The following is a 23982-nucleotide window of genomic DNA, read 5'->3' as shown; positions in this document are numbered from 1 at the left end:
TATAGTTGTGTGCCTCATAGATATTCGCCACCGAAACTCTCACTCCATCAAGTTGGATCTCCACAACCAAAGCTCTACCATTAGAATGATTAGCACCTATGGAGGGTTTTAGACATTTCTTAATAATGGTCTCATCACACCATTGTAACCACTACCAACTCCCCCATAGAAAACTGCCCAATCTTTAAACCTATCTCTCCTAATCTCCTTCAGCCCAAACAAGTTGTGTTCTTGAATGGCAAGAATAGAAATTGCCCATTCTTTTATAAGACCCCAAAAGATTGTATTTAAAAAAAATTTGATGTCTTTCACATTCCAAGTGCAGCCCCTCACCCATGTAAGAGCAGATTCTTGGACCATATCAACTTCCTCACTACCTCTATCTCCTAGGGTTGGTTAAATATCTTTCCAGGCTGCTTTGACTTGCTAGTGGAATCTTTCCATAGATGAGGTCTCACTATCAGCTACTCCAAGAGAACTAAAGGGATTAGAGTAAATCAAGGGGCTGATGTCACTAAGAGATTTGGTGGTTCCCTTATTCTTAGGTACAGATTTGTTCTGGGTCCTCCTAGCTTCTTCCTTCGCTATTTTAAGGTTAGACCTATCCATTGTCTTCTCAATAACCTTGGTCCATCCCCCTTCAGTTTGTTTGCTTCCCTGAGGATCTAACTGCCCTTTACCTTTATCTTCTCTCCTCTGGTTCTCTTCCACCTCTACCTTATCTATTTTCATGTCTCCCCTGAGCCCACTAACTCTTTCTCCTCCCTATTATCCTTCACTTGGGGCCCTTTCTCACAGAATCTGGCTATGTGGCCAAAGCCTCCACATTTGAAACAGGCTCCTAAGACTAGTTCCATCTTCCCTAGCTCCCCCAAATCAATTTCAATGGATTTTGGGGTTTTAAACCCAGTATTCCAAGAGATACAAACACTGTTCGCTTGCCGGCTTGAATCATCCTCCTTTGAGATACACAAAATCTACCCCCAGAGAGGAGGCTAGCTAGCTCCCTGAGTGTCGAACGAAGCTAGGGAGGGAGACCAACTAATTCGACCCATACGGGATATGCCTCTTTCAGGCTTTTGTTAACATCAACTAGAGGATCAAAAGGTATTGCATGCATAAGCTTGGGACCCATAAACAGAGGTGCTCTCGCAAAAAGATCAGAGACAAATTGTCCTTTTAAGAATAGAACATAAAAAAAACCCTTCCCGAGATAATATATATGCGAAACTACATTCTCATGAAATACGTCTTCCTGCAGCCATCTTCCCAATTCTACCTTAGATGGTGGCCTACCTGGACAAAAAAGGATCGCACTGCATAGAGAGAACAGATTCATCTGCCTTCTTTACTAAGTCGGCAGAGATCCTTGTACATACCTTATCTCACTGGCTAGCTGAATAGGGTGAGGACTCTGACGTAGTCTAGCAGCTACCCAATCAGGATGCACCCTCTTTGCCTCCGAAGTCCCTTCTTCCTTCTCCGCGAGGGCGCTTTATGGCATCCGAATCGTCTTGCTCCCAATCTCCCCAACTACAAGCTTCCTCATGCACACGAATCCCATTCGCTCTCCTAGCCCCCACGTCTCGCCCATGGCTTGACGCTTTGCATGCGGGAGGGTCGTCCACCAATTGCCCCACTCACCTGTGCACATGCACGTGAGAATTGATAGCCACGTGACTCACTTCAGACTTCGACTTCTCTCTAAGGTCCTAAGGTCATGTTTTACTTCTTTTTGTTGGTGAGTTTAGGAGATAACATGTATTAACCACAGATTTGTATGTGCATGAAATAAAGCTATTTGTTTTTGGCATGATACATGAATCTCTTTGGTGGCGCATTAAGGCCACTTAAAACGATACTTTCCTTGATTAAAAGGTAAACTAAGAGGGGGAGGGGGGTGCACACTTTATTTTCACAGGTGGACAGCACTACTAACATTCGATAGCCTTCAAGACAAGGCCCTTAGTTTAATATATTCGCCTGGGTCGGTGTCCCTTCTCCACACGTGGTCGCGCCGTAACGCTCGTCCTGAAACGGTTGTTAATTCCCACATGAAGCGCGCGAGTGTGTCCTTTGGGCCGGCCGCCGGCTTTTCTCTCTCTCTCTCTCTCTCTCTCGCCCTCCTCCAGCACAAGAAACCCGTGTGTGTATATAAAGATAAATATATATATATATATATATTGTCGACTCCGTTCTTCGGAAAAGCTGCAGCTCAAACAACCATTCTTGGCCGAATCCATCCAATATATAATAAAAACGAGAATCCTGATCGGCTGATCATGAGATAGTTTCTCAATGATTCCTTTAGCCTTGAAATGAGCGATCACGCAAGATGTGTGTGTGTTGATCAACAGCTGCAACGAGATATAACATGGATCATCGTGTGATGAGTGTGAGTGCGGCGAGAGAGAGAGGAAGAGTGCAGGAGAAAGAGGATTTCTCCATTACCTTTTTGAAGGGAGGAGGAATCCACCGCAGAGGTTGGCCCCACCACCACCACCACCACCACCACCACCACCACCACGCCCACTATCAACATGACCACCATCACCACGGTAGTGCGCCTTGCCTTTTCGTGAAGAGAATTTCGTCACAATATATATGGTTCTGTGAATGCATTCTCGTTCTTGTCCGTGTGTGTGTGTGTGTGTTTTTTTCCCTCTAGTATGTCTATATATATAATATATATAGGGTTGCTGTGTGTTTCTTCCCTTACTGATGACTACTGGAGAACATTTGACATAATGTACGTATGCTCTGTACCTGTTCAATTAGACTCTTCTACATAAACGATGAAAATGAGGTCTTCTTTCATCACGCTGTGTCACAAAACATGTCTTGAAATGTGGCATTAAATGCTCTCTCTCTCTCTCTCTCTCTCTCTCTCTCATTTTTTGCAGCCCAATCCTTCCCACCATGAGGAAAGCAACCATCTGCTCATCTTCCAGGGCGGCAAATTCTCCTACGTGCTGATCCCACCCCTCCCCTTTGAGGATCCCAAGCTCTGCTTCACGGACCACGGCAGCGGCTGTGAATGGGACCTCAGGGCTGAGCAGTGCTGCCTCCGCGAAGGTGGCCATGTCCACGCCCACGTCCATCATGGAGAAATTACAGAAGACGTCCTATTGGAGCAGGTACCATCTCTTTTATCAACAATGCCTTCGCAGTCATATTGTTTCTAACCTTGGACATATCGAACCCTTTCATGGCTAGTTAGCTCAGGACCCTTTTTTGTGCCTTCTACTCCACAGCATCCGTTCCTCACTAAGGGGTAGAGTTCTAAAATGTTACTTTCAATCCCTTTTTTAGATGCACTTTTCTTCACGTAAATCTATCTGCATGAACTTATCCTCCTCCTAATGGAGTTGGTGTTAATATTGGTTAGCATTAGGATTAGATGAAATTGTAGATGTTTTTTTTTTCGGAGGTTTTAAAATTAATCGGATTTTTTTAAAAAGAGATTGATTAGAAGCAAATAAGTTAAGCCCTCCTTTGAACAAAGATTGTATTAGATATTTCTAGAGTTTTCCGTTTGTCAAACACCTAACTTTCAATATGGAACACCATAGAAAACTTTGTTAGGGCCTTACAAACATGATAAGTTGGATGTCTTCTATTATGTTTAATATGAGAAGAGTAGATAACTTGGGTTAAACTGCTTTTTCACGTTGATTGATATTGATGAAAATAAGGCAATTGAAGAAAGATTGATGAAAACAAAGCAGTTGAAGAAAGAAGAAAGAGAACTGCCCCGTCCTTTAGTGTAATTTTCATGGTTCAAATTGAGAAAATTTTGTCTTGCCTTCAATATAAAGAACCGTCCTTGTCCTTTAGTGTAATTTTCATGGCTGAAATTGAGAAATTTTTTTCTAGCCTTCAATATAAAGGCTCAAAATATTAGTTATAAAACAGGAAACCTATGCATTTTTCCTAGTAAAAATTGGTTTAGCTTGAAGGTTATCCTTGTTTTCACTAGTAAGAAAAAAGTTTATTTCTATCACAAAGCAATAGACGCTCACGTCGTCAGCTGTAGCCTGTATTACCATAACAATGCACCTACTCTATAGCCTACTGTGCATTCCTTCCTCTTGCTGCCCGGCCTGTGGGCCAACAGTCGTGGGCGCCTGTGCACACTGGTACATCTGGATTCTGTATATCCCTCCTACTGGCCGTCGACATTTTTCAAGCATTTTTAAAGGTTTTTAGTAAAATTATAACTAAAATCCCTTAAAATTTGTAAGTTTTAATGAATTGTTATTTTGAAATTTGAAGGTTATTTTTCAAAATTTACCATTCACCTGACACTAAACCTCGGTTTTTCGTGAACACTGACAACAGTAACTCATGGTGGGTGGCGACCAAGTTTGGGCAGCCACAGCTAAAAAATGAGGCACTCAGCCTGGGCCTTTCTCTCTTCTCTCTCTCTCTCTCTCTCTCTCTCTCTCTCTATATATATATATATATATATATATATATATATATATATATATATATATATATATATATATACATGCCTTGCAATTGGTGTCTTTTACCAAGAACCTAGACTCTAATTGCAATTGGTGTCTTTTGCCAAGAAGCTATTGATCCACAGTGTTTCTATCCCACCAATTGTTAGACAACCCCAAATCCCTCGAGTTACAGACCACCCAGCTCTCGAGACATTACAGCCATATCAGTGCATATTTTTCAAGGCTTGAAAAAAAAGAAGCGTGCCCTACTCAACAGTCTGTACAATGGACACGTGGCACCCAACGCACAGGTGCATCCATTGGCACTCATGCTTATTATTAAGTATGATCGTCCAAGTTGTTTTGTTCAATTCAAGTGTTTAGAACTGAATGCCGCCATGCGGTACAAGGTTCATCTTTTTAAGTATCAAGCGTGAGTTGATTATTTGGTCCTAATTTCCAAAGACCACTGTTATCATGGACAAGAGGACATGCTGAGGGCAACACGTTTTGAGGTAAATCTTATTTTAGGGTCTCTCTTGCCATCTTCTCTATTGCATGTTTGCTAAGTACGATGGGCGTTAGTTTCTCTTTCTTAGCAACAAGCAGAGCATTAGGTCAGCCTTCATGCTAATGTGCATTAGGGCATTTAGGGTGGTGGGTGTTTGCTCATGCTGCAGGGTAGGCAGGTGTGCACTAGGATTCTCTGCAGCCAAGACTAGGGTTTCTTGTAGATAGACCGTGTTCGACGTTAGTGGAATATCGATTTGGTCAAGTTTACGTAGGCAATTCATCTCGTTGCTCTTCATGGATTCCATATGGGAGGAGTACTAGCAATGAAGGACTATTAAAGAGGAACGATGTCATCGAGAAATGAAAGAGAACAAAGTCCGGCTCAGCAAGGAGGGTGATCGCCTATGAAAAAGTAAAGCAGGAATGTAGGGGTAAAGAGGAATTCGAAACCTACTCTGGGAAAGTCAAAGGCACTGGGCGGACCGTGAGAGAGAGAGAGAGAGAGAGAGAGAGCTCGAGACAGGATGTGCAATACCCGAGGTTGAAGCTGCGCAGAAGGGAGTTTTGGAGGATGCTAGAGAGCAGTGTACCGGAAGGACTGCTAGTGTCATGCATACTTACAAGAAGATCGTCTTAAAATGGATGGTTTTTGGGACGGAAGGGGCAAAACGCGAGTTTATAAGGGCGAAAGGCGTATTCCACCTGGGTCCTGGAAGCGTTTCAGGAACACGTTATGTCAGAGAGCGTTAAAACGGCCGTTTCGTTTCGTGTCATAATCTGCTACAGTGTGCAGCAGCATAAAACCCACATTAAAAGGCCTCAAATACTAGTAAAAGACACATCAGCAAAGGCCACATATCGCAATGAGCGACCTGTTTTGAAAACGGGTTGTTACAAAACGGCCACATTAATGATGAAAAGAGTCGCGTCTCACCATAGCTTGCAAGGGTATTGTGGAGAATAGAGATGCCTTGATCTCGAAATGGTCTCACCATGTAACATGGGTGCTTGCGGAAGCCTGCTTATGAATTGATTGATTGCGATTAGCGCTTACTCAAAGACTTAAATCCTTGCACAACAAACTGCTTCTTCTTCATGCTCAATATACAATAGAGAGAGATTACCTATTACATGAAATATATACATTGCTGAATAGAGATACTTAATGATGGTAGCATTGCTTGTGAGTTCTCAATGACTCATGATGACCATCATATCAATGAACGAATATGGCTAAGGCCTAGACTCCTATCTATAGTGTCTAATGTTGGAGAGTTGGCTACCAACTCTAATAACCCCAATAATAATGTCTAACTAGGTGTGTTCACACAATAACCCAATAACTATGTCCAAACACATGGGACGCTTGGACAATATTACAATGATTTGGCATAATAACCCTTACAAACACATGAATGCGAGCCATGAACTCAACTTCTGAGTTGTCCAATGGTAAGAAGCATGTCCATGCCACACGTGACACACCACAAGAGTGGCTCACCATCTCGAAATGGTTGCAATGAATCCAACCTAAAGCAAACTATACAATAGTTGCAGATTCCCCTTACAAACACATGAATGCGAGCCATGAACTCAACGTCTGAGTTGTCCAATAATAACCCTTACAAACACATGAATGCGAGCCATGAACTCAACTTCTGAGTTGTCCAATGGTAAGAAGCATGTCCATGCCACACGTGACACACCACAAGAGTAGCTCACCATCTCGAAATGGTTGCAATGAATCCAACCTAAAGCAAACTATACAATAGTTGCAGATTTCCCTTTAAATAGTGGTTCATTAACTACAGTAGGTCATCCAGCTATGGGAAAGGAGAGGCTTGAAGAAAGCGTGAAGAGGTTTTTCTCCTTGTTTCAGAATCTCTAAATGGCCATATGCAATTTGGTGCACAACCCCATAATCTAAGAAGCATGTCGACAATGCATGCCTTCTATGCTCCGTTGAGACGGTGCTCAAACATGCAACAGCCATGTGTATGAGTGAACTCATCATGCACATCCATTCTATGATGAAACATGTAAAAGTCCACTCTGTTTTCACCTTTCTGGCCGTGGCACGTTTGTGCATGCTCCAAGCTCCAGCCTATCTACCCTACACTGCTCATCTGCAAGAGCCTATATAGACAAGCAGGCTCCATCCCTTCCTGAGGATTCAGAATCCAGATACATAGTGAAGTTTGAACCTCTCTTCTAGGCCTAGGCTCTAGGTTGTGAAGTTTGAACTCTAGTCTCTCTCTCTCTCTCTCTCTCTCTCTCTCTCTCTCTCTCTCACCTAGGCCAATGCTTCATTTGCGAGCAGATGGGTCATCTAGCTAGAGCTTGCCCACGACATTCGTCCAGGAGACCGTCTCCTATGGTTCCCCCCCCCCCCCCCCAATTTCGCGTTCAGATCCTCACCAGAGGGTAGAGAGAGGCAAGTTCCCAGATAGCGGAGCACCAGGTCTTGACCGCGGACGAACCGGCTTCCAGAGAGGGCCGGAGGGTTGGCCCACTCCCAGGACGTTAGCTTACCACCACCAGACCTGAGTGCCGCTGCCGCTCGCCAGGCTGGCAGAGTACAAGAGGATTCGGTTATGTCAGAGAACCGTTTTGAGCATTTATCACAGCACCCACCTGTTGGTGACGGGCCCTCTCCAGTCACACGGAGTGGGCCCCTTCGGCCCCTCCGGTTTGGCGGCCGATTCCTCGTCGTGATTCCTCCCCCGACTCTCAATGTCCAATGAGGCCGGTAGACCCCATTGTGCCCCCGACGAGCCTCTCCCAACCTTCCTCTCCGACGGATCTCTCCCAGCCGCGCCCCTCCCCTCCCCCCCTCCCTTCCTCCATTCTCACTCGTGACTCTTCTCGGCAGCAGTTCCTTCTGCCTCGTCCTCATCATCACAGCCCACCCTCCCCCCTCCCTCCGTCTCTCTAGAGCACTCCCGTCGACCCCCAGCAGTCCCCGACCTAGAGTGGAGGCAGCCGGTGAGTTTTCTTTGCCGCTTGATTCATCGTTTCTCTAAGCTGGTAGATGACCATTGTCGCTTCCCCTCGGATATGTGATTTTTCACCACTCCAGACTCTCTATGCCAAACAATGGCATGATGATTTCTCTTTCCCTATGAGTGCAGCCCCGAGGACGGAGTGGGACTCGGAGTCGGTGGTTGTTGCCATCCAGGGACAGGTAGTTGAGCTCTCCCATCATCTTCACAACCTTCGCATCATTGACGTACTCACCCATCTATGGCTATTGGCTAGGATGGAGCTTGGAGCTTAGGTCAAAGAGACCAAGACGGGAAGATGGTGGTCTCCAGCCTGGAGGTGCTGCCTTTTGTGTTCATGCATATTTCAGTCGTAGTACCTCTCCCCCCTTCTTATAGGTACCTCCATTGTGATCGATGGAGTTCGGAGTATGCAAACTCCCGCGCTCGCATAGAGTGGCGTCACATGGAGGGCAGGATCCGTGCCCACTTGGTGCGCCTTTGTCCCAGGATGGATTGTGATTATTTCTCGTCTAAACCCTCGCCCAAGATTCTTCGAGTGGAGGGCATTTCTGTTAGTTCCGCCTCTCACAGAGATTGATATGTGGATAGTCTCATGGAACATTCAGGGTTAGGGGAGCCTCAGCGCTTTCAGAGACGAGGCGTCCTCAGAGGAGAGCTTCAGCGAGCTACAATTGGGGGACCTATCGACATTCTTTTCCTCAGGAGCATCACCTTTTTGAGGGTCGCACCCGTCGATGCGGGAAGATTTTACCATGCAGGAGTCGCACTTTTTGGTCTCCATTCTTCGGCCCTTCAGGGACGCAGGGAGGAGTTTGTATTTCTGTCAGTAAGTAGCTTTTACCGGCAGTTACACGCTCAGGAGTTAGTAGTTCTTGGGCGAGCACAGTGGATTACCATTTTGATTGGAGAGATAGCGTTGGCTTCCTCAATGTCTATGCCCCGAACGCCGCTACAGGTAGAGCCCTCTTTTGGAGCACAGTCCGACAGGCCCTTCCCCAGGCTGACTTTTGGTGCATGGGTGGTGACTTTAACATGATAGACTTGTAGGAGGCACGGCCACAGTCTCAGGAGCAGAGTACTTTGCTTGGGAGGAGATAATACTGGCACTTCGGGGACAAGACCCTTGGCATCTTCTAGAGTTTGGGCGTAGCCCTAGGAGCCTTAGCTTCTCGCGATCAAATAGGAAGAGCACCGGCCCCAACCTCTCTAGACTGGATAGGTTTTATGTTGATGAGTGGGCTTGTGGCCGCAATGGCATGATTGGTATCTTGGCAAACACTACTTTTTTAGATCACACCCCAGTTATTCTATCCTTAGAGGACCCCTAGAGGTAGGACCTGCATGCGAGCTCTAAGATTCCGAACAGCCTCATTGAGGACCCTGGGATTTGCAATAGGATAGAGCACATATGGGCGGGATTGGACTTTATTTAAGGCTCTGTTGCGTGTACATTGGACGTGTACATTGGATGTGGGCCTGGGGGAGATCAACGGCGTCTTACAGGAGGCAGCCCAAAGCAGATTCGAGGGATTTTGGGAGCAGGAGAGGAGTTTGAGGAGGGGTCTAGCTTCTTTACAGTGGCTTCAGGAGAGTTTACCAGATAGCCTGTGGATTGAGAGTCAGCTTGCTGTCGCCCGCACGGAGATTAGATCCATAGAGAAGAGGAGGGTGGAGTATAGGTACCATGGCAGAGCTTCATTTTGGACCCAGGCCACGACAAAGTCACAGGGCATTTCTTGAGATTGTTGGCCCCCACAGGAGGAGAGACGGCATTTGCAGGTTGCATGGCCAGGATGGAGCTATTGTTTCTGACTCTCCTCATGTGAGAGCCATCGCTACGGATTTTTTCCGATCTCTTCTCACTGGTGCTCCATTATCCCCACAAATGATGAACATGTGCGAGAAGGTCTGGTGGCACACCAGAGAGGTGGTTCCCCCCTCTCTTCGGTCCTTCTTATTGACTCCATTTGTTGCTGAGGAGCTGGAGGAGGCAGTGACGACACTTCCCATGGGGGGGGGCGGACAGGCTTCCAGTCTCCTTATTTCTTCGTCACTAGGATCTCATGGAAGGTTGTCTTCAAGCTGCCTTTAATGAGATTATGCTCACAGGTGCCATGCTAGAGAGGCTCTCAGAGGGTTTGATACACTTGATTCCTAAGGAGGGTGGTGACAAATTGGAGATCCGACAGTGGAGACCCATCACTCTTCTAGGGACCGCCTATAAGATCTTGGCCAAGGTCATCAATAAGAGACTTCAACCTTTCCTCCTTGACTTGATTCATGACACTCAGACCGGCTCTGTTCAGAATCGAAGCATTCTCAACGACATCTTCACCTTCTGGGAGGCGATAGCTTCGGCCACGATGCGGCAGTAGGATCTCATAGTGCTACTGCTAGACTTTGAGAGAGCTTATGATAGGGTGGATTGGAGCTTTTTGGAGGGCACTCCCTTTCCCGCTCGATACGGATAGGTTGTCCTTTGGCACCTTACCTCTTCCTATTCGTCGTCGAGGCCATGAGTAGTCTTCTCTCAGCCCAGGAGACTGGGCTTTAGGGATTGTGTCCCCCCTCCGCACTCTCAAGAGGAGCTGCTTGACTCAGAGTTTGTAGATGACACAGCAACTTCCTTTCAGAAGATGTGGGGAATCTCCAGAGATTCGCGGAGGTGATTAAGATCTTTTGTCGCGCATCTGGAGCACAGATCAATTGGCACAAGTTCTGTGGTTTTTGGGTAGGCTCTGCACCTGCCCACTTGGTGCCTAGTTGAGGCTTTCCAGTGGATCCCAAGGGGCACTCCAGTTTGCTATCTTGGATGCCAGGTGGACATTGATATCTCTCCTAAGCAGTAGCTGACCCCTGTTCTTCTGAGTATTCGAAAGAAGCTTTTAGACTGGAGTTCTATGAGACCCTGCTATTCAGAGCTATGCCCTGCTGGGCAAGTTGATTGTTAGAGGACTCCTCGGTGGTGAGGCTTGAAAGGACTTCCTCTTGTCCTGGATTTCAGCCCGCACCCCGAGTCTAGGGGGCCCTTGGCCCGCAGAGTACGAGATGGATCTTCACAGAGATGTAGGCCCATGGTTTTAGTCTAGCTTTTGAGGACAAATTTTCAGCCAGTTTACTTCCGAGATTGGAATCACCTCAGGCTGGCCCTTAGGCAGATAGCTCCGGTAGCCTTAGAGGAGTGGCTTCGGCAGCCATTGGTCTGGCATCCCCTAATGCGCTTACCCCATGGCCACATGTTGGGGGCCCGACCTCATGTATCATGGGGCGCGTTGCACATAGGACCTGCCAAGTCCCTTGGAGATTGGATCTCACAGACAGTTACCCCTGGAGGTGCAGGAGAAAGACTTGACAGGGATTCGGGGTAGAGACAGGCTCAACATCGACATCGACTCAACTATTCCTCAAGAGTGGCTGACTCCTATCCCAGATCCAACTCCCCCAGTGTGGCTAGGCGTGTTTACCAAGCATGATATCCTTGTGGCAATCTATGGAGCAAATGAGGGCAGTGGTCTGCTCACCTTTTCTATTGGATCCCATGGCAGATTAGAGAAATCCGAGCTCCCCTTAGAGGATTTCAGTGGCTGCACCTTACGAAGGGTGAGGGTGATTGGATTTCAAGCATGGGAGTGGCACATAGACCCACCGTTGACCAAGGTGGCCACAGAGAGATTCTGGCGGCTATGGATATGGAAGTGCTGACCTCTCGCGCCTTCAGTGGGACCCGGTTGAGTGGACTTGGCATGACCCCGCTGATCGAGAGGAGACTCTAGATGCCTCCTCCTTTGCATATATAGCGCAGCTAGACCGCAGGATCCAAATGCCAGAGATTGATGGCACCCCAACAGAAGTAGCACATTAGCAGTCTCACAGGGCCTCTCACAACGTCTCCTCTCATGTTTTTGGAAGAGGCTTTGGGATAGTTTTTGGCCTAGAAAGGTCACCCTCTTTCTTTGGCTGATGGCACATAGGAGCTTGGCGGTTGGCACTTGGTTGGTAGTTGGAGGTCGGCCAATAGCTTGGTCGAGGTGCGGCCACCCTTAGGAGTCTCAGTGACATTGTCTTTGGGATTACCTGAAGGCTCAGCAGGTTGGGTGGCGGATTCTTTGCATCTTCACTATGGAGACAGGGCCTTGACCCAGATCATTACATGGGGCACTGTCACTTGGGACATAGAGGCTGAGGTGGTCAAGGCTTACGAGGAGGATTGTCACGATTGTGACTTAGTTCATTATACACAGTCTCCTTATGGTTACAGATATTGAAGAGACATGATTACAGAGAACCCCTACACTCAGAAGGTCACGACTATTCACTCAAAAGACATGCCTCTTCATCAAGAGCCACACTCCTTCGACGACTAGTCACACCCCTTCGCTCTAGGGTTGCAACTCTTCACCCAATGGTTGCAGCTATTCATCCAAAGGATGTGTCCCTTCGCCTAGAGTCATGACTATTGGTCATGGGATGTGTCTTTTCATTCGTGTCTCTTGAACTCCTATATAAGGAGCATGTTGTATCACAATTTCAATCATTCAATCAATCAAACATATGTGTTCAAGTCTACTTTCAGTTTCAGTCTTAATACACAGATAGTGGATGAAATACTAAGTAATAACAGTAATCCTCACAGTGGTATCAGAGCAAAATTTTTTCCCGGGCCTGCGGTTGTGAGCCTCTCACCCTCTCCGCTCTACTCCCCTACCCGGCGTTGTATGGAAGCAGAAGAAAGATGGAACCTGCATCTACGAGTATGAGGTAACCTCAACCCTCTTTCTCAATTCACATATAGAAGACAACTACACAGATGAGTGTGTGGTGTACCCGGTGAGTATACAGCAATCTCCTGCTGGTAGCCCTTCGTGAGCCTCTTCATCGGGTTGTGCCCCTTCGTGCATGGGTTCGCACCCCTTCACACGAACAATGGCACCAAGAGTTGGCACCTCTTCGCATGGCACCCCTTTGCTGCTGAATTTGGAAGCACCCCCCCTCTCTTCGCCTTGTTTGCTGCCAGCGTGCCGGTTGTGAGCCCCTTAATACTGCCGGTGGCACACAGTCGAAGAGGCGCATCCTTCAGTCCGACGTCAACCAACCCTTCGAAACGGCGCACCTCCTCGCATCCAGTCGGCAACGTGTACAGCCCTTCGAAGCGTCGCAAGTCGGCGAAGCGTCAACTTTATTTAAAAAAAAAAACTAAACGTTTTGCGTTAAAGGCTTATACACTCAAACCTTTCTAATCCACGTGGCTTCCTACAGCCATGTGAGCAGTCGGGCACCAGCACCCAACGGCCGCCAGTGCAAGGCCCTCCGCCGCCGCCGACCAGCGCACTTTCAAAAAATAATAAAAAAAACCAAAAACACCCAACAGGCGTGAGTAACCCACCGGGCTTGCGCTGGGCGTGCGCTGGTGTGAACAGCCACCGTGGGCACCGCCTTCTTCTTGCTCGCCTCCCTCAGCATGAAATGAAGGCATTTCAACTACTCTTGAAGCCTTCTCTGGCTACTTTTTCGTCACACTTGATCCATGGTGGTGAGCCAAAGCCTCCTCAAGCTCCCGACAAGCAACTTCTCGGCGTACAACATCCACAACAGGTTCTTGTCCTCAGCACAGTTCTGTGGAGACCACCAGACATGAAATAACTTCGTTTGAGCCTCTGCATGCTCATCGCAAACATTCTCAGCATTACAACAGTTATGAGAAAGATCCATCTTTGAATCACTATCAGCAAAAGCCAAAGCAGCAACATGAAGCTTCCAAAGGATCACATCTTGGAAAGAAATCAGCCATATCAAGATGGGCTTACTTAGTGGCACGTGTGTCCGACCCTAGTCAAGTACTCGGTCGTGAGCGTCGCGACGTTGGACAAGTTTCCCCTCGCGAGCAATGCCCTACATTCAAGTCCTTACAAGCTCTTGGTGGCAGTGTTGAAGACTTACTCATTCTCACGTTGTGCAAGAGGATCCTTGAGAGGTCTAAGAGGCGCAAACAACCTCAACCTCCCCCTTCTACATTGGAAGCCTTAATACCTGCTGAGAAAGTTGAAGATTCAGAAGATTCTTGTACATGTGTGACAAATACAATGTCCACAACCCCTTTTCTTGCCGTGACCCAGGCAGAAGCACTAGCCTCGTCACCGCCCGTGCAAAACGAAGTCTTTGTCTCTGACCAGATACCTGACGCTGTGGTGAATGATGATTCTTCTTCAAAAATGAAGACTCCAGTCCTTACCTTCAGTGGTGCAAATGAATCTTTGGACATAACTTGTACCGAGAACAACTTTCTGAGCAAAGAAAAGCATATGGAAGATATTTCTTCTCAACCTACGACAACACTTGAAGACTTTTGTGTTCCAGAAAAATCAGTGGAATCCCTTTCAGACATCCAACAGGTGGTTGCCGCCTCTCAGCCGGAAGCAGATAAAGATTCAATCTTTTCTTGGACAAAGCTCGAAGTTACCAATGATGTTAACAAAAGTTCTACTCAAGTTACAGATATGATTCTCATACTTTCGGTAAAGATGAGACAAGTTGCAGATACAGTTAATATTCAGTTTGGTATATGCAAGATTGTTATGGTCAACAATAATGCCATGACATGGGATCTAGCAGCTAGCTTTGGATGCAGAAGCAATTCAATCATTTCCCTTCTTCCAGAGTCACAACAACTACCCCTTGGTTTTATTTTAAATGGGAGGGAATGTCACGATTGTGACTTAGTTCATTATACACAGTCTCCTTATGGTTACAGATATTGAAGAGACATGATTACAGAGAACCCCTACACTCAGAAGGTCACGACTATTCACTCAAAAGACATGCCTCTTCATCAAGAGCCACACTCCTTCGACGACTAGTCACACCCCTTCGCTCTAGGGTTGCAACTCTTCACCCAATGGTTGCAGCTATTCATCCAAAGGATGTGTCCCTTCGCCTAGAGTCATGACTATTGGTCATGGGATGTGTCTTTTCCATGGTTAGTTAGTACGAAAGGTACGGTACGGTACGGTACGATAAAATACGGTACTAATTGGTACCTTAAAATTTTTTGAGGTACGGTACGATATTAGTACGTTTTTTTTTTAAAAATACTTCCTAACCTTAAAAATTGTAGACAAGAAGTTACAAAATAGTAGAACCATGAACATAATGTCATCATGCCATTAGAGTACAAAATTGCTACAAAAGGATAGGCCAAAAACTCATGGCATGGGCGACCGCCAACATGCGTACATACATGATACTACATACTACAATACATCATCGATGGGCTAGAAGGAGATAGATGCCCAATGCCTAGAGAGCTATAAGATATCAAAAGTCTACATCATCACCAACATCTGCATGATCATCAACATGATCACTACTAGAGTGTCCATCAAGAGAGTTCTCTGAAGAGGACTCTTCGAAGGTGGACGAGACACTCTGGGGATCATTCTCGCTAAGTAGGTTGCCATCATCATCAAACAAGGGCTCTCTAGGCAGTGGGGTATCATCATGAGGGGGCAATGGAATATCATCATGAAGGCGGGGATTGGAGCTCGAGGATCCCCGCCTCACATATGTGCGAAGGCCACCCTTTGCCGATGCCGAAGGCGGAGGCCTATGAACTCCAACTGCTCGGGCCCCCGTCCATGCTGACTCCTGGTGCTGCGAGTATCTGCTGCCACAAGCTCACTATAGAGCTCCATGAAGATTGCCTCGTCCTCCTCATCAGGCAATATGATCACTTGCCTAATATGGCAATGGCAAGTGCACACGCTGACAAACAGCTCCCTATAGGCTGCAAATGGCGATGAATGGCTCTCTAGAAGACTGAAATTGCTCCACGCAACAGCAGCAACAACAACAACAACAACAACAACGACGACCAAAAAAAAAAAAAAAAAAAACCGTACGGTATCGTACGAATCCGTACGGTACCGTACCGTACAGCAAGTACGTACGATTTCAGTCGTACGACGTACGGAACTAAGCCTGGTCTTTTCATTCGTGTCTCTTGAACTCCTATATAAGGAGCATGTTGTATCACAATTTCAATCATTCAATCAATCAAACATCTGTGTTCAAGTCTACTTTCAGTTTCAGTCTTAATACATAGATAGTGGATGAAATACTAAGTAATAACAGTAATCCTCACAAGGATTGGGGAGGGCTAGCCCTTAAGGTCTCTTACCACCACATTTCGGCAGTACCAGTTAACTCCACCTGTAGATCACTGGCGACCAAGGTCATGCAAGAGATGGGAGATTTGCAGTAGCATTGCAATCTGGCATATATGGTGAGCTAGATGCAGCGAAGCCATTGAGGGTACCCACACTCCGTCAGCAGAGTATCAGGAGCATTTGGCTCGATATTATACATACCCTCCGCGGTCAGTGGGGGAAGTTGCAGGGTGGATTTGACCGCATGCGGAAGCGGCAGGAAGCTTTCTTGAGGTTGTGACGGCCTAGCTCTTTTCTCACTGATAGAGGTGGTTGTATTTCAGGCACGGGAGTGGTACAAGGTAGCCAGGGAGAGATTCTGGCGGCTATGGATATGGAAGTGCCGACCTCTCACGCGCCTTAGGTGGGACTCGGGCGAGTGGACTTGGCATGACCCCGTTGATCAGGAGGAGACTCTGGATGCCCCCTTCTTTGCATATACAGCGAGGCTAGGCCGTAGGATCCAGATGCCAGAGATTGATGGCACCTTGGCAGCAGCAGCACCACATTAGCAGTCATAGAGACTCTCAAAGTGTTTCCTTTGTGATTTTTGGAAGAGGCTTTGGGACAGTTTTCAGCCTAGAAAAATCACCCTCTTTCTTTGGTTGATGGCACACAGGAGGTTGGCGGTCGGCACTTGGTTAGAAGTTGGAGGTTAGCGAGCAGCTTGCCGGAGGTGAGGCCATCTTTAGGAGTCTCAATGACATTGTCTTTGGGATTGCCCGAAGGCTCAACAGGTTTGGCGGCGGATTCTCCGCATCTTCACTATGGACAGGGCCTCGACCCAGATCATTACATAGGGCACTGTCGCTTGGGCCATAGAGGTTGAGGTGGTGAAGGCTTACGAGGAGGATGGGGGAGAGCTAGACCTTCAGGTCTCTCACCACCGCATTTCAGTAGTACTAGTCACAGCCCCGCCTACAGATCACTGGCGACCAGGCTCATGCCAGAGATGGGAGATTTGTAGTAGCATTGTAGTATGGCACATATGGTGAGCTAGATGCAGCGAAGCCAGTAAGGGTACCCACACTCCGTTAGCAGAGTCTATAAGGAGCATTTGGCTCGATATCATACATACCCTCTGCGGTCAGTGGGGGAAGTTGCAGGGTGGATCAGACCGCATGCGGAAGCGGTGGGAAGCTTTCTTGAGTCTTTGGCGGCCTGGCCCTTTTCTCACTGATAGAGGAGGTGACCTCACTTGTCGTTACAGACCAACCTGTGTGGTTGTCCCCCCCCCCCCCCCCCCTCTGTGTATGAGATAGCCTTCTCCTCATAGAGCGGCCAGTCGGAGGAGAAGTGTCTCTTTCCCCTCCTTTGATTACTTGATTCCTGCCCTATACATGAGGTGAGTTTGTATCTAGCCCTTCGTGGCTATTTTTTCGGTAACTAATAGAAGGATCTTTTTCTCGGGGGAAAAAAAAGATAGAATCATTTAAAAGGAAGACGTGATAACAAAAGGAAGGAAGATCTCAGGCAATCTGGGGCATTATGCTGCCATAAGAGTCCTGTAGAGGTCATGGAAGAGAATATGCCACGGTCTCACTTTCTCATGAAACAGTTGCGCTTCGATTACACAGCTCTAGAAGATCCTTGTATGCGGTGGCCATCAAATTGTGAACAATGTCACTCCATATGCTGCAGATACATTGGGTATCATAAATCTGAGTTCCCTCAATGGCCTTTGAACATTTGGCCTTCCAAATATTCAATGTTGTGATACTAGTAATAATCTCCTAGACAAGTGTCAATATGCTGTGGAAGCGACGCATATACTGACCGGGGGATATCCCATAGTAGGCATCTCTATGCTATGCCCCCACGGACAAGAAAAGCCGGGTTCGATCGCTTACCCTCAAAGAGAAGCTGGGGACTGAGTCAACCATGGCAATAGAACCCCAAGTAACATAGACAGGGACAATAAAATACTCAGCTTGCCCAAAAGTTGAGCCAAATTCTCTTGCATTTGTGCACTCCCATAAGCAATGAGATACTGTCTCCGATGAAGCTAGGCATCTAGGGCAAGATGGGTTCACACACCAAAGATGCATCTCCACTGGTTGGTGGGCATCCCACCATGTAAAACAACCAAAAATGGTAGGAAATCTTGCTCCTCCTTTATGAGTGCCATAGCCTTTGCCAAAATCTCCTCTGAAGGTGGGGTGTAGTGCCATACCGTCCCATGCGTCTCCCAATGAGGCCTAATAGTGGAGACTCTCTGGCTCTAACCAAGCATCAACAACACTGTGTAACTGAAAAAAGGATACTCTTTGTGCGGTTAGATGCATCAATCCACTCCCACTCTCCAAGTTCCCAATGTAAGTCTCTCATGGGACATCCAGCATAAAGCCAAAGGCACCACGAGTCATAGCTTATCCTTGGGGAAGGGTCAGTATACCATTGCGCCCCAGAGCAGCATACTACTCTCACTAGACGGCTCACAGAACTAGGTGTGACCTCTTGTACATCGCATTTATCCAACCGCCATCTAGAATATATAGAGTAGAAAAGAGGAACCCCATCCTCCTCCAAACTCGGGAGTCCCATCATCTGAAGGGGCGCACCCATCCTAGAGAAAACACCCAACCGCAAACAGTGATGCACACCTGTGAAAGTACTAGTGAACCAGTAAAAAAAAACGCGTCGAGTGAAGCTGCGCTCCCCCCCCCCTTCATCCTTCGCCGCCATGCTCCCCTCGCTTTTGCCGCCTCCTGCCCGCCCTTGCCGCCTGCGCCTCCCGTCGCCCCCCTTGCTCCCGCCTTTGCCACCCGAGCCTCCAGTGACCCCTCTTGCCTGCCCTCGCCGCCAGCGCCTCCCATCGCTCCCCTGCTTCCACCTTCGCCCTCTCCTGTTCCCATTTGAGCCCTTGCCCGCCAGCACTTCTGTGCATCCCCTCTCCCCTTGCTCCCGCCTTCTCACCCCCTTGCTCCCGCTAGTGCCCCCTCCCACCTGCGCCCCCCCTTCCTCCTGCCCACCAGCTCCGCCTCCCTCCTCTTTGTCTTGCCCACCAATGCTGCCTGGTCCCGTCTTCTCCCCCTCTGTTCCCGCCTGTGCCTCCCCGCGCCTTTTTGCGCCTCCTTTTTTCTTCTATTCTCCCCTTTTCTGCTCTATTCTCCCCTTTTCTGCTCCCCCCCCCCCTCCCGCTCGTGACTCTTCTTTTGTTACCCCCTTTCTCCCTTTGTCACCGGCAACACCCTTAGCTTGTGGGCTTTTTCTCTGATTTCGGCAGTTTTCGGCCTCTTCTAGTCTTTGCCCCCAGGAGGACTCCATGGCAGCCGTTCCGTCTCCCCCGACCGAGGCCGCTGTTACCTGCCTTTCGTTTGCAGCTTCTTGCTACGACTATCGCATCCCTAGAGGCCTCCACTCTACCTTCTTTAGGCTAGCCTCCTAGGTGCGCCTGCAAAGCCCTCGCACGAGCAGTCGGGATTCAATCTCTCCGCATCTGTGTTGCCTCGCCGGATTCTGTGCCTCACATGATATCTATTCCTAACCTTCGGGGCGACCCCATTATGCAGAGAGTGTAGTATTCCGGCCTTCCAGGCCAATGTTTCATTCGCAGGCAAATGGGTCATCTGGGCAGAGCCTTGTCAGTCTAGGAGACCGTCCCCGATGGTTCCCCCTCCTACTTCCGCTAAGATCCGCACCAAGGGGTCGAGGGAGGAGCAGGTTCCCAGGCCATGGAGCACCAGGTACCGACCATAGATGACCCATCAGTTGGAGAGTGGCAGATGGTTGGCCCTCGCCCGAGTTGTCGGCCGAGCACCAGAGCTGAGCGTTGCCGCCATGCGCGCCAGGTTGGCAGCATGTAGGAGGATTCGGTTCTATCAGAGAACCGTTACGAGCACTTATCACAACACCCAACCACAGATGGCGAGCGGGGCCCCTCCCATCACGGCGAGACCCCCCCCCCCCCCCCCCCCCCCGAAGTGGCAGTTCATTCCTCGTCGTGACTCCTCGTCTGGCCCTTAGTGCCTAGTGGGGCCGGACGACCCCACCCTCTCCCCATCAAGCCTTCCCCAGCAGCCTCCCTCTTCGATGGACGCCTCTCAAAAGCGTCCCTCTCCGACGGAAGGGGGACACATGTTTGAGGAGACCGTAGCCCCTATTCGGGTGGTCTTCCACCACTCCAGACCCTCTACGCCAGAGAATGGCGCGATGATCTTCTCTTTCCCCTTGAGTGCAGCCCTGAGGATAGAGTGGGATCCAGAGTCGGTGACTGCTAGCCATAGTCACAAGGAATGGGGGACGGAGACGGGGACGGGACGGGGGACGGGACGGGGGACGGCCATAAGTAGGGAACAGGGACGGGGGAGGGAACGACACTCAAAAAATATATTTTTTTAAAGTTTTTCTACTCTACACTTATTCTACTTTGGAAGTACATCAAAATGAGCACGAAGTACATCAAAATGAGCACAAATTTACATAAAATGGTAAGCTTTTGAGTCATATTAACCAAATACGCCAATCAAAGAGTGAAGGCGTTGACGGTTGATTGTATTAATAATTAAGTAGATACAAAATGAGAGAGAGAAAGAAAGAAAGAAAGAAAGCTGTATTAACGTCTACTAGAGAGAGAGAGAGAGAGATAGAGAGAGAGAGAGAGCCTAGAGGCCTAGAGGCTTGGAAGTTGGAAGACTCAAGAAGCTTGAGGGAGAGGTGAGAGAGAGAGAGAGAGAGAAAGTCTAGATAGTAGAGAGTAGGGCCTTGTGTGAGAGGCTTAGTTACTAAGTTAGAAGAAGCTTGAGGGAGAGAGACTAGAGAGAGAGAGTTGCTTGAACTTTGAAAACTTGAAGGGGTGTGTGTGTGCTTGTAGCCTTGTAGCCTTGTTCTTATATAGATACTAGATAAGCAAGAGAGAGAGGCAAGGGCAAGAGAGAGACAGAGAGGCAAGGGCCAAGCCTCAAGGGCCAAGGCCCAAGGCCCCAAGACTCAAGCCTAAAGGCCAAACCTCAAGGCAAGAGAGAGGCAAGGGCCAAGGGCCAAGGCCCAAGCCTCAAGGCCCAAGCCTCAAAGGCTCAAGGCCTCCCCAAACGGCCAAGGCAAACGGCTAGAAACAGCCAAGGCAAACGGCTAGAAATGGCCCCGCAAACGGCTAGAAACGGGCAAAAGAAACCAGTCTGACTGCGTAGAATAGCTCCCTGCCGTCCCCCATAGTGCCGTCCCCGTTCCTACTGCCATCCCCTTCACCGTCCCTTGTGAGGGACGCCTCCAGGGGGACGTCCGACCGTCCCCTGCCGTCCCCGTTCCTGAACCGTCCCGACTCGGCGTCCCTCCGTTCCAACAGTCCGTCCCTTCCGTCCCCTATGACTATGCTGCTATCGCACCATCTTCAGGATCTCCGCATCACTGACGTTCTTACTCATCTATGGCCTCTAGCTAGGATGGAGCTTGGCGGATCAGCCCACAGAGACCAGGGAGGGGAGATGGTGATCTCTAGCCTAGAGGTGCTACTTTTTGTGTTCATGCATACCTCTATCGCAGTACCTCTCCCCCCTCCTTACAGATATCTTCATTGTGACCGATGGAGCATGGAGTATGCATATTCTCGCGCTCGGGCATAATGGCAGTACATGGAGGGCAGGATCCACGTCTACTTGGCACGACTTTGCACCAAGACAGATTGTGGCTATTCCCTGTCTAAACCCGTGCCCAAGACTCTTCAAGTGGAGGGCAGTTTCGATAGTTCCGCCTCACATAGAGATTGATATGAGGATCGTCTCATAGAACATTCAGGGTTTAGGGGGGCCACAGTGCTTTTAGGGACAAGGCGTCCTTAGAGGAGAGCTTCAGCGAGCCATGATGGGGGAGCCTATAGACATTCTTTTCCTCCAGGAGCATCACCTTACTGAGGGGCGCACCCGCCCGCGCGGGAAGATTCTACTTGGCAGGAGTCGTACTTTTTGGTAGCCTTCGGCCAGGGAGGAGTGTGTCTATCTGTCACTGAGCAGCTTCTGTCAACTGTGATAGGATCAGGAGTCATAGGTCCAGGACGTTCCCAGTGGGTTACCATTCTGATTGGTGAGGATAGCATTGGCTTCCTCAACATTTATGCCCCGAATGCTGCAACAGGTAGAGCTATCGTTTGGAGCACTTTCCGATAGGCCCTGCCCTAGGCTGATTTTTGGTGCATGGGCAATGACTTCAATATGATACAGCAGCAGAGGACAGACTTGGAGGTGGCACGGCCACAGTCTCAGGAGCGGAGTACTCTGCCTGGGAGGAGATGATACTGATTCTTAGGGGACAGGACCCTTGGCATCTCCCAGAGTTTGGGCGTAGCCCTGGGAGTCTTAGCTTCTCTCGATCGGATAGGTGGAGCACTGGTCCCAAGCTCTCTCGCTTAGACAGGTTTTACGTCGACGAGTGGGCTTGCAGCCGTGGAGGCATGGTTGGTATTCTTGCAGGCACTACATTTTCAGATCATGCCCCAGTTATTATGTCCCTTGAGGAACCATGGAGGCATGAGAGGCATGCGAGCTCCAGTATTCGAGACAGCCTCATTCAGGACCCCGAGATCTGTAGCCAGATCGAGCAGATATGGGCGGGACTGGACTTTTCCTCGGGCTCTGTAGTGGGCACTTTGGATGATGGCCTAGGGGAGATCAGTGTTTTCTTACAGGATGTAGTCTAGAGTAGATTGGCGGGTTTTCGAGATCAGGAGAGGAGTCTGAGGAGGGGCCTAGCCTCTTTACAATGTCTTTAGGAGAGTTTCACAGACAGTCCGTGGATTGAGAGTCAGATTGCTGCCGCCCGCACGGAGATTTGGTCCATTGAGGAGAGGAGGGTGGAGTATAGATACCATGCTAGGGCTTCATTCTCGACTTAGGCTGGTGATAGAGTTACTGGAGATTTCTTTGAGATAGCTGGCCCCACAGGAGGAGAGACGGTATTCGCAGGTTGCGTGGCCAGGATGGAGCTATTGTTTCTGATGCCCCACATGTGACGGCCATTGCCACGGATTTCTTCTGATCTCTTCTCATTGGTGCCCCATTATCTCCCCAGGTGATGGATGCGCGTGAGAATCTGGAGGCGCACGAGAGAGGTGGTTCCCCCTCCCTTTGGTCTTTCTTATTGACCCCTTTCACTTCAGAGGAGCTGGCGGAGGCGGTGATGGCATTACCCAGAAGAAAATGCTCGGGGCAGACGGGCTTCCTATCTCTTTCTTTCTTAGCCATTGGGACCTCATGGAAGGTGGCCTTCGTGCCGCCTTCAATGAGATTATGCTCACAGGTGCCATGCCAGAGTGGCTCAGAGAGGGCTTGATTCATTTGATTCCCAAGGAGGGTGGAGATAGATTGGAGATCCGGCAATAGAGACCCATCACCCTTCTAGGGACGGCCTATAAGATTTTGGCCAAGGCCATTAGCAGGCGACTTCGACCTTCTCTCCCAGACTTGATCCACGACAGACAGACTAGTTTTGTCCAGGATTGGAGCATTCTGGACAACATCTTTACTTTTTGGGAGGTGACAGCTTTGGCCAGGATGCGGCAGAAGGACCTCATTGCGCTACTCCTAGACTTTGAGAAAGCTTATGACAAGGTGGACTCGAGCCTTCTGGAGGGCACAATGAGCCGGATGGGATCCTCCATGGAGTGGATTCATGGAGTCTCACTTTATTCAGCATCACAACGCCAGGTTCTCATTCAAGGAGCCCGAGGCGACAGATTCCCCCTTTCCCGCTTAGTTCGACAAGCTTGTCCTTTGGCACCGTACCTCTTCCTATATGTCGCCAAGGCCATGAGTAGTTTTCTCTCCGCCTTGGAGACTGGACTTTAGGGATTGCGCCTTCCCCTCCGCACGCAGGAGG

General features: G+C 48.7%; 1 protein-coding gene across 5 annotated transcripts in view; it reads left to right on the top strand.

Annotated features, from left to right (window-relative positions):
- The first annotated feature begins 2009 nt into the window (after nt 1-2009).
- LOC147622385 (putative inactive cadmium/zinc-transporting ATPase HMA3) overlaps nt 2010-23982 on the top strand; it is a 43827-nt gene continuing 21854 nt past the window's right edge. Inside the window, exons 1-3 of one of the 5 annotated variants that reach the window (XM_086821923.1) lie at nt 2618-2749; nt 2904-3137; nt 4342-4765. Coding sequence is in view for 3 of the 5 variants with exons in the window: in XM_086821918.1 (XP_086678044.1) it covers nt 2859-3137 (279 nt within the window). In the remaining 2 variants the exon portion in view is untranslated. Of the gene's footprint in view, nt 3138-4341; nt 4766-23982 lie in introns of all 5 variants that reach the window. The other 4 variants (XM_086821919.1, XM_086821922.1, XM_086821920.1 and 1 more) reach the window with 4 other exon arrangements.

The sequence above is a fragment of the Cibotium barometz genome, chromosome 28 (assembly GCF_041138505.1).
Source record: "Cibotium barometz isolate CiBa-2024 chromosome 28, ASM4113850v1, whole genome shotgun sequence".
NCBI lineage: Eukaryota > Viridiplantae > Streptophyta > Polypodiopsida > Cyatheales > Cibotiaceae > Cibotium > Cibotium barometz.
Note: the sequence above shows the minus strand (reverse complement) of the source record. Positions and strands in the feature narration are given on the sequence as shown.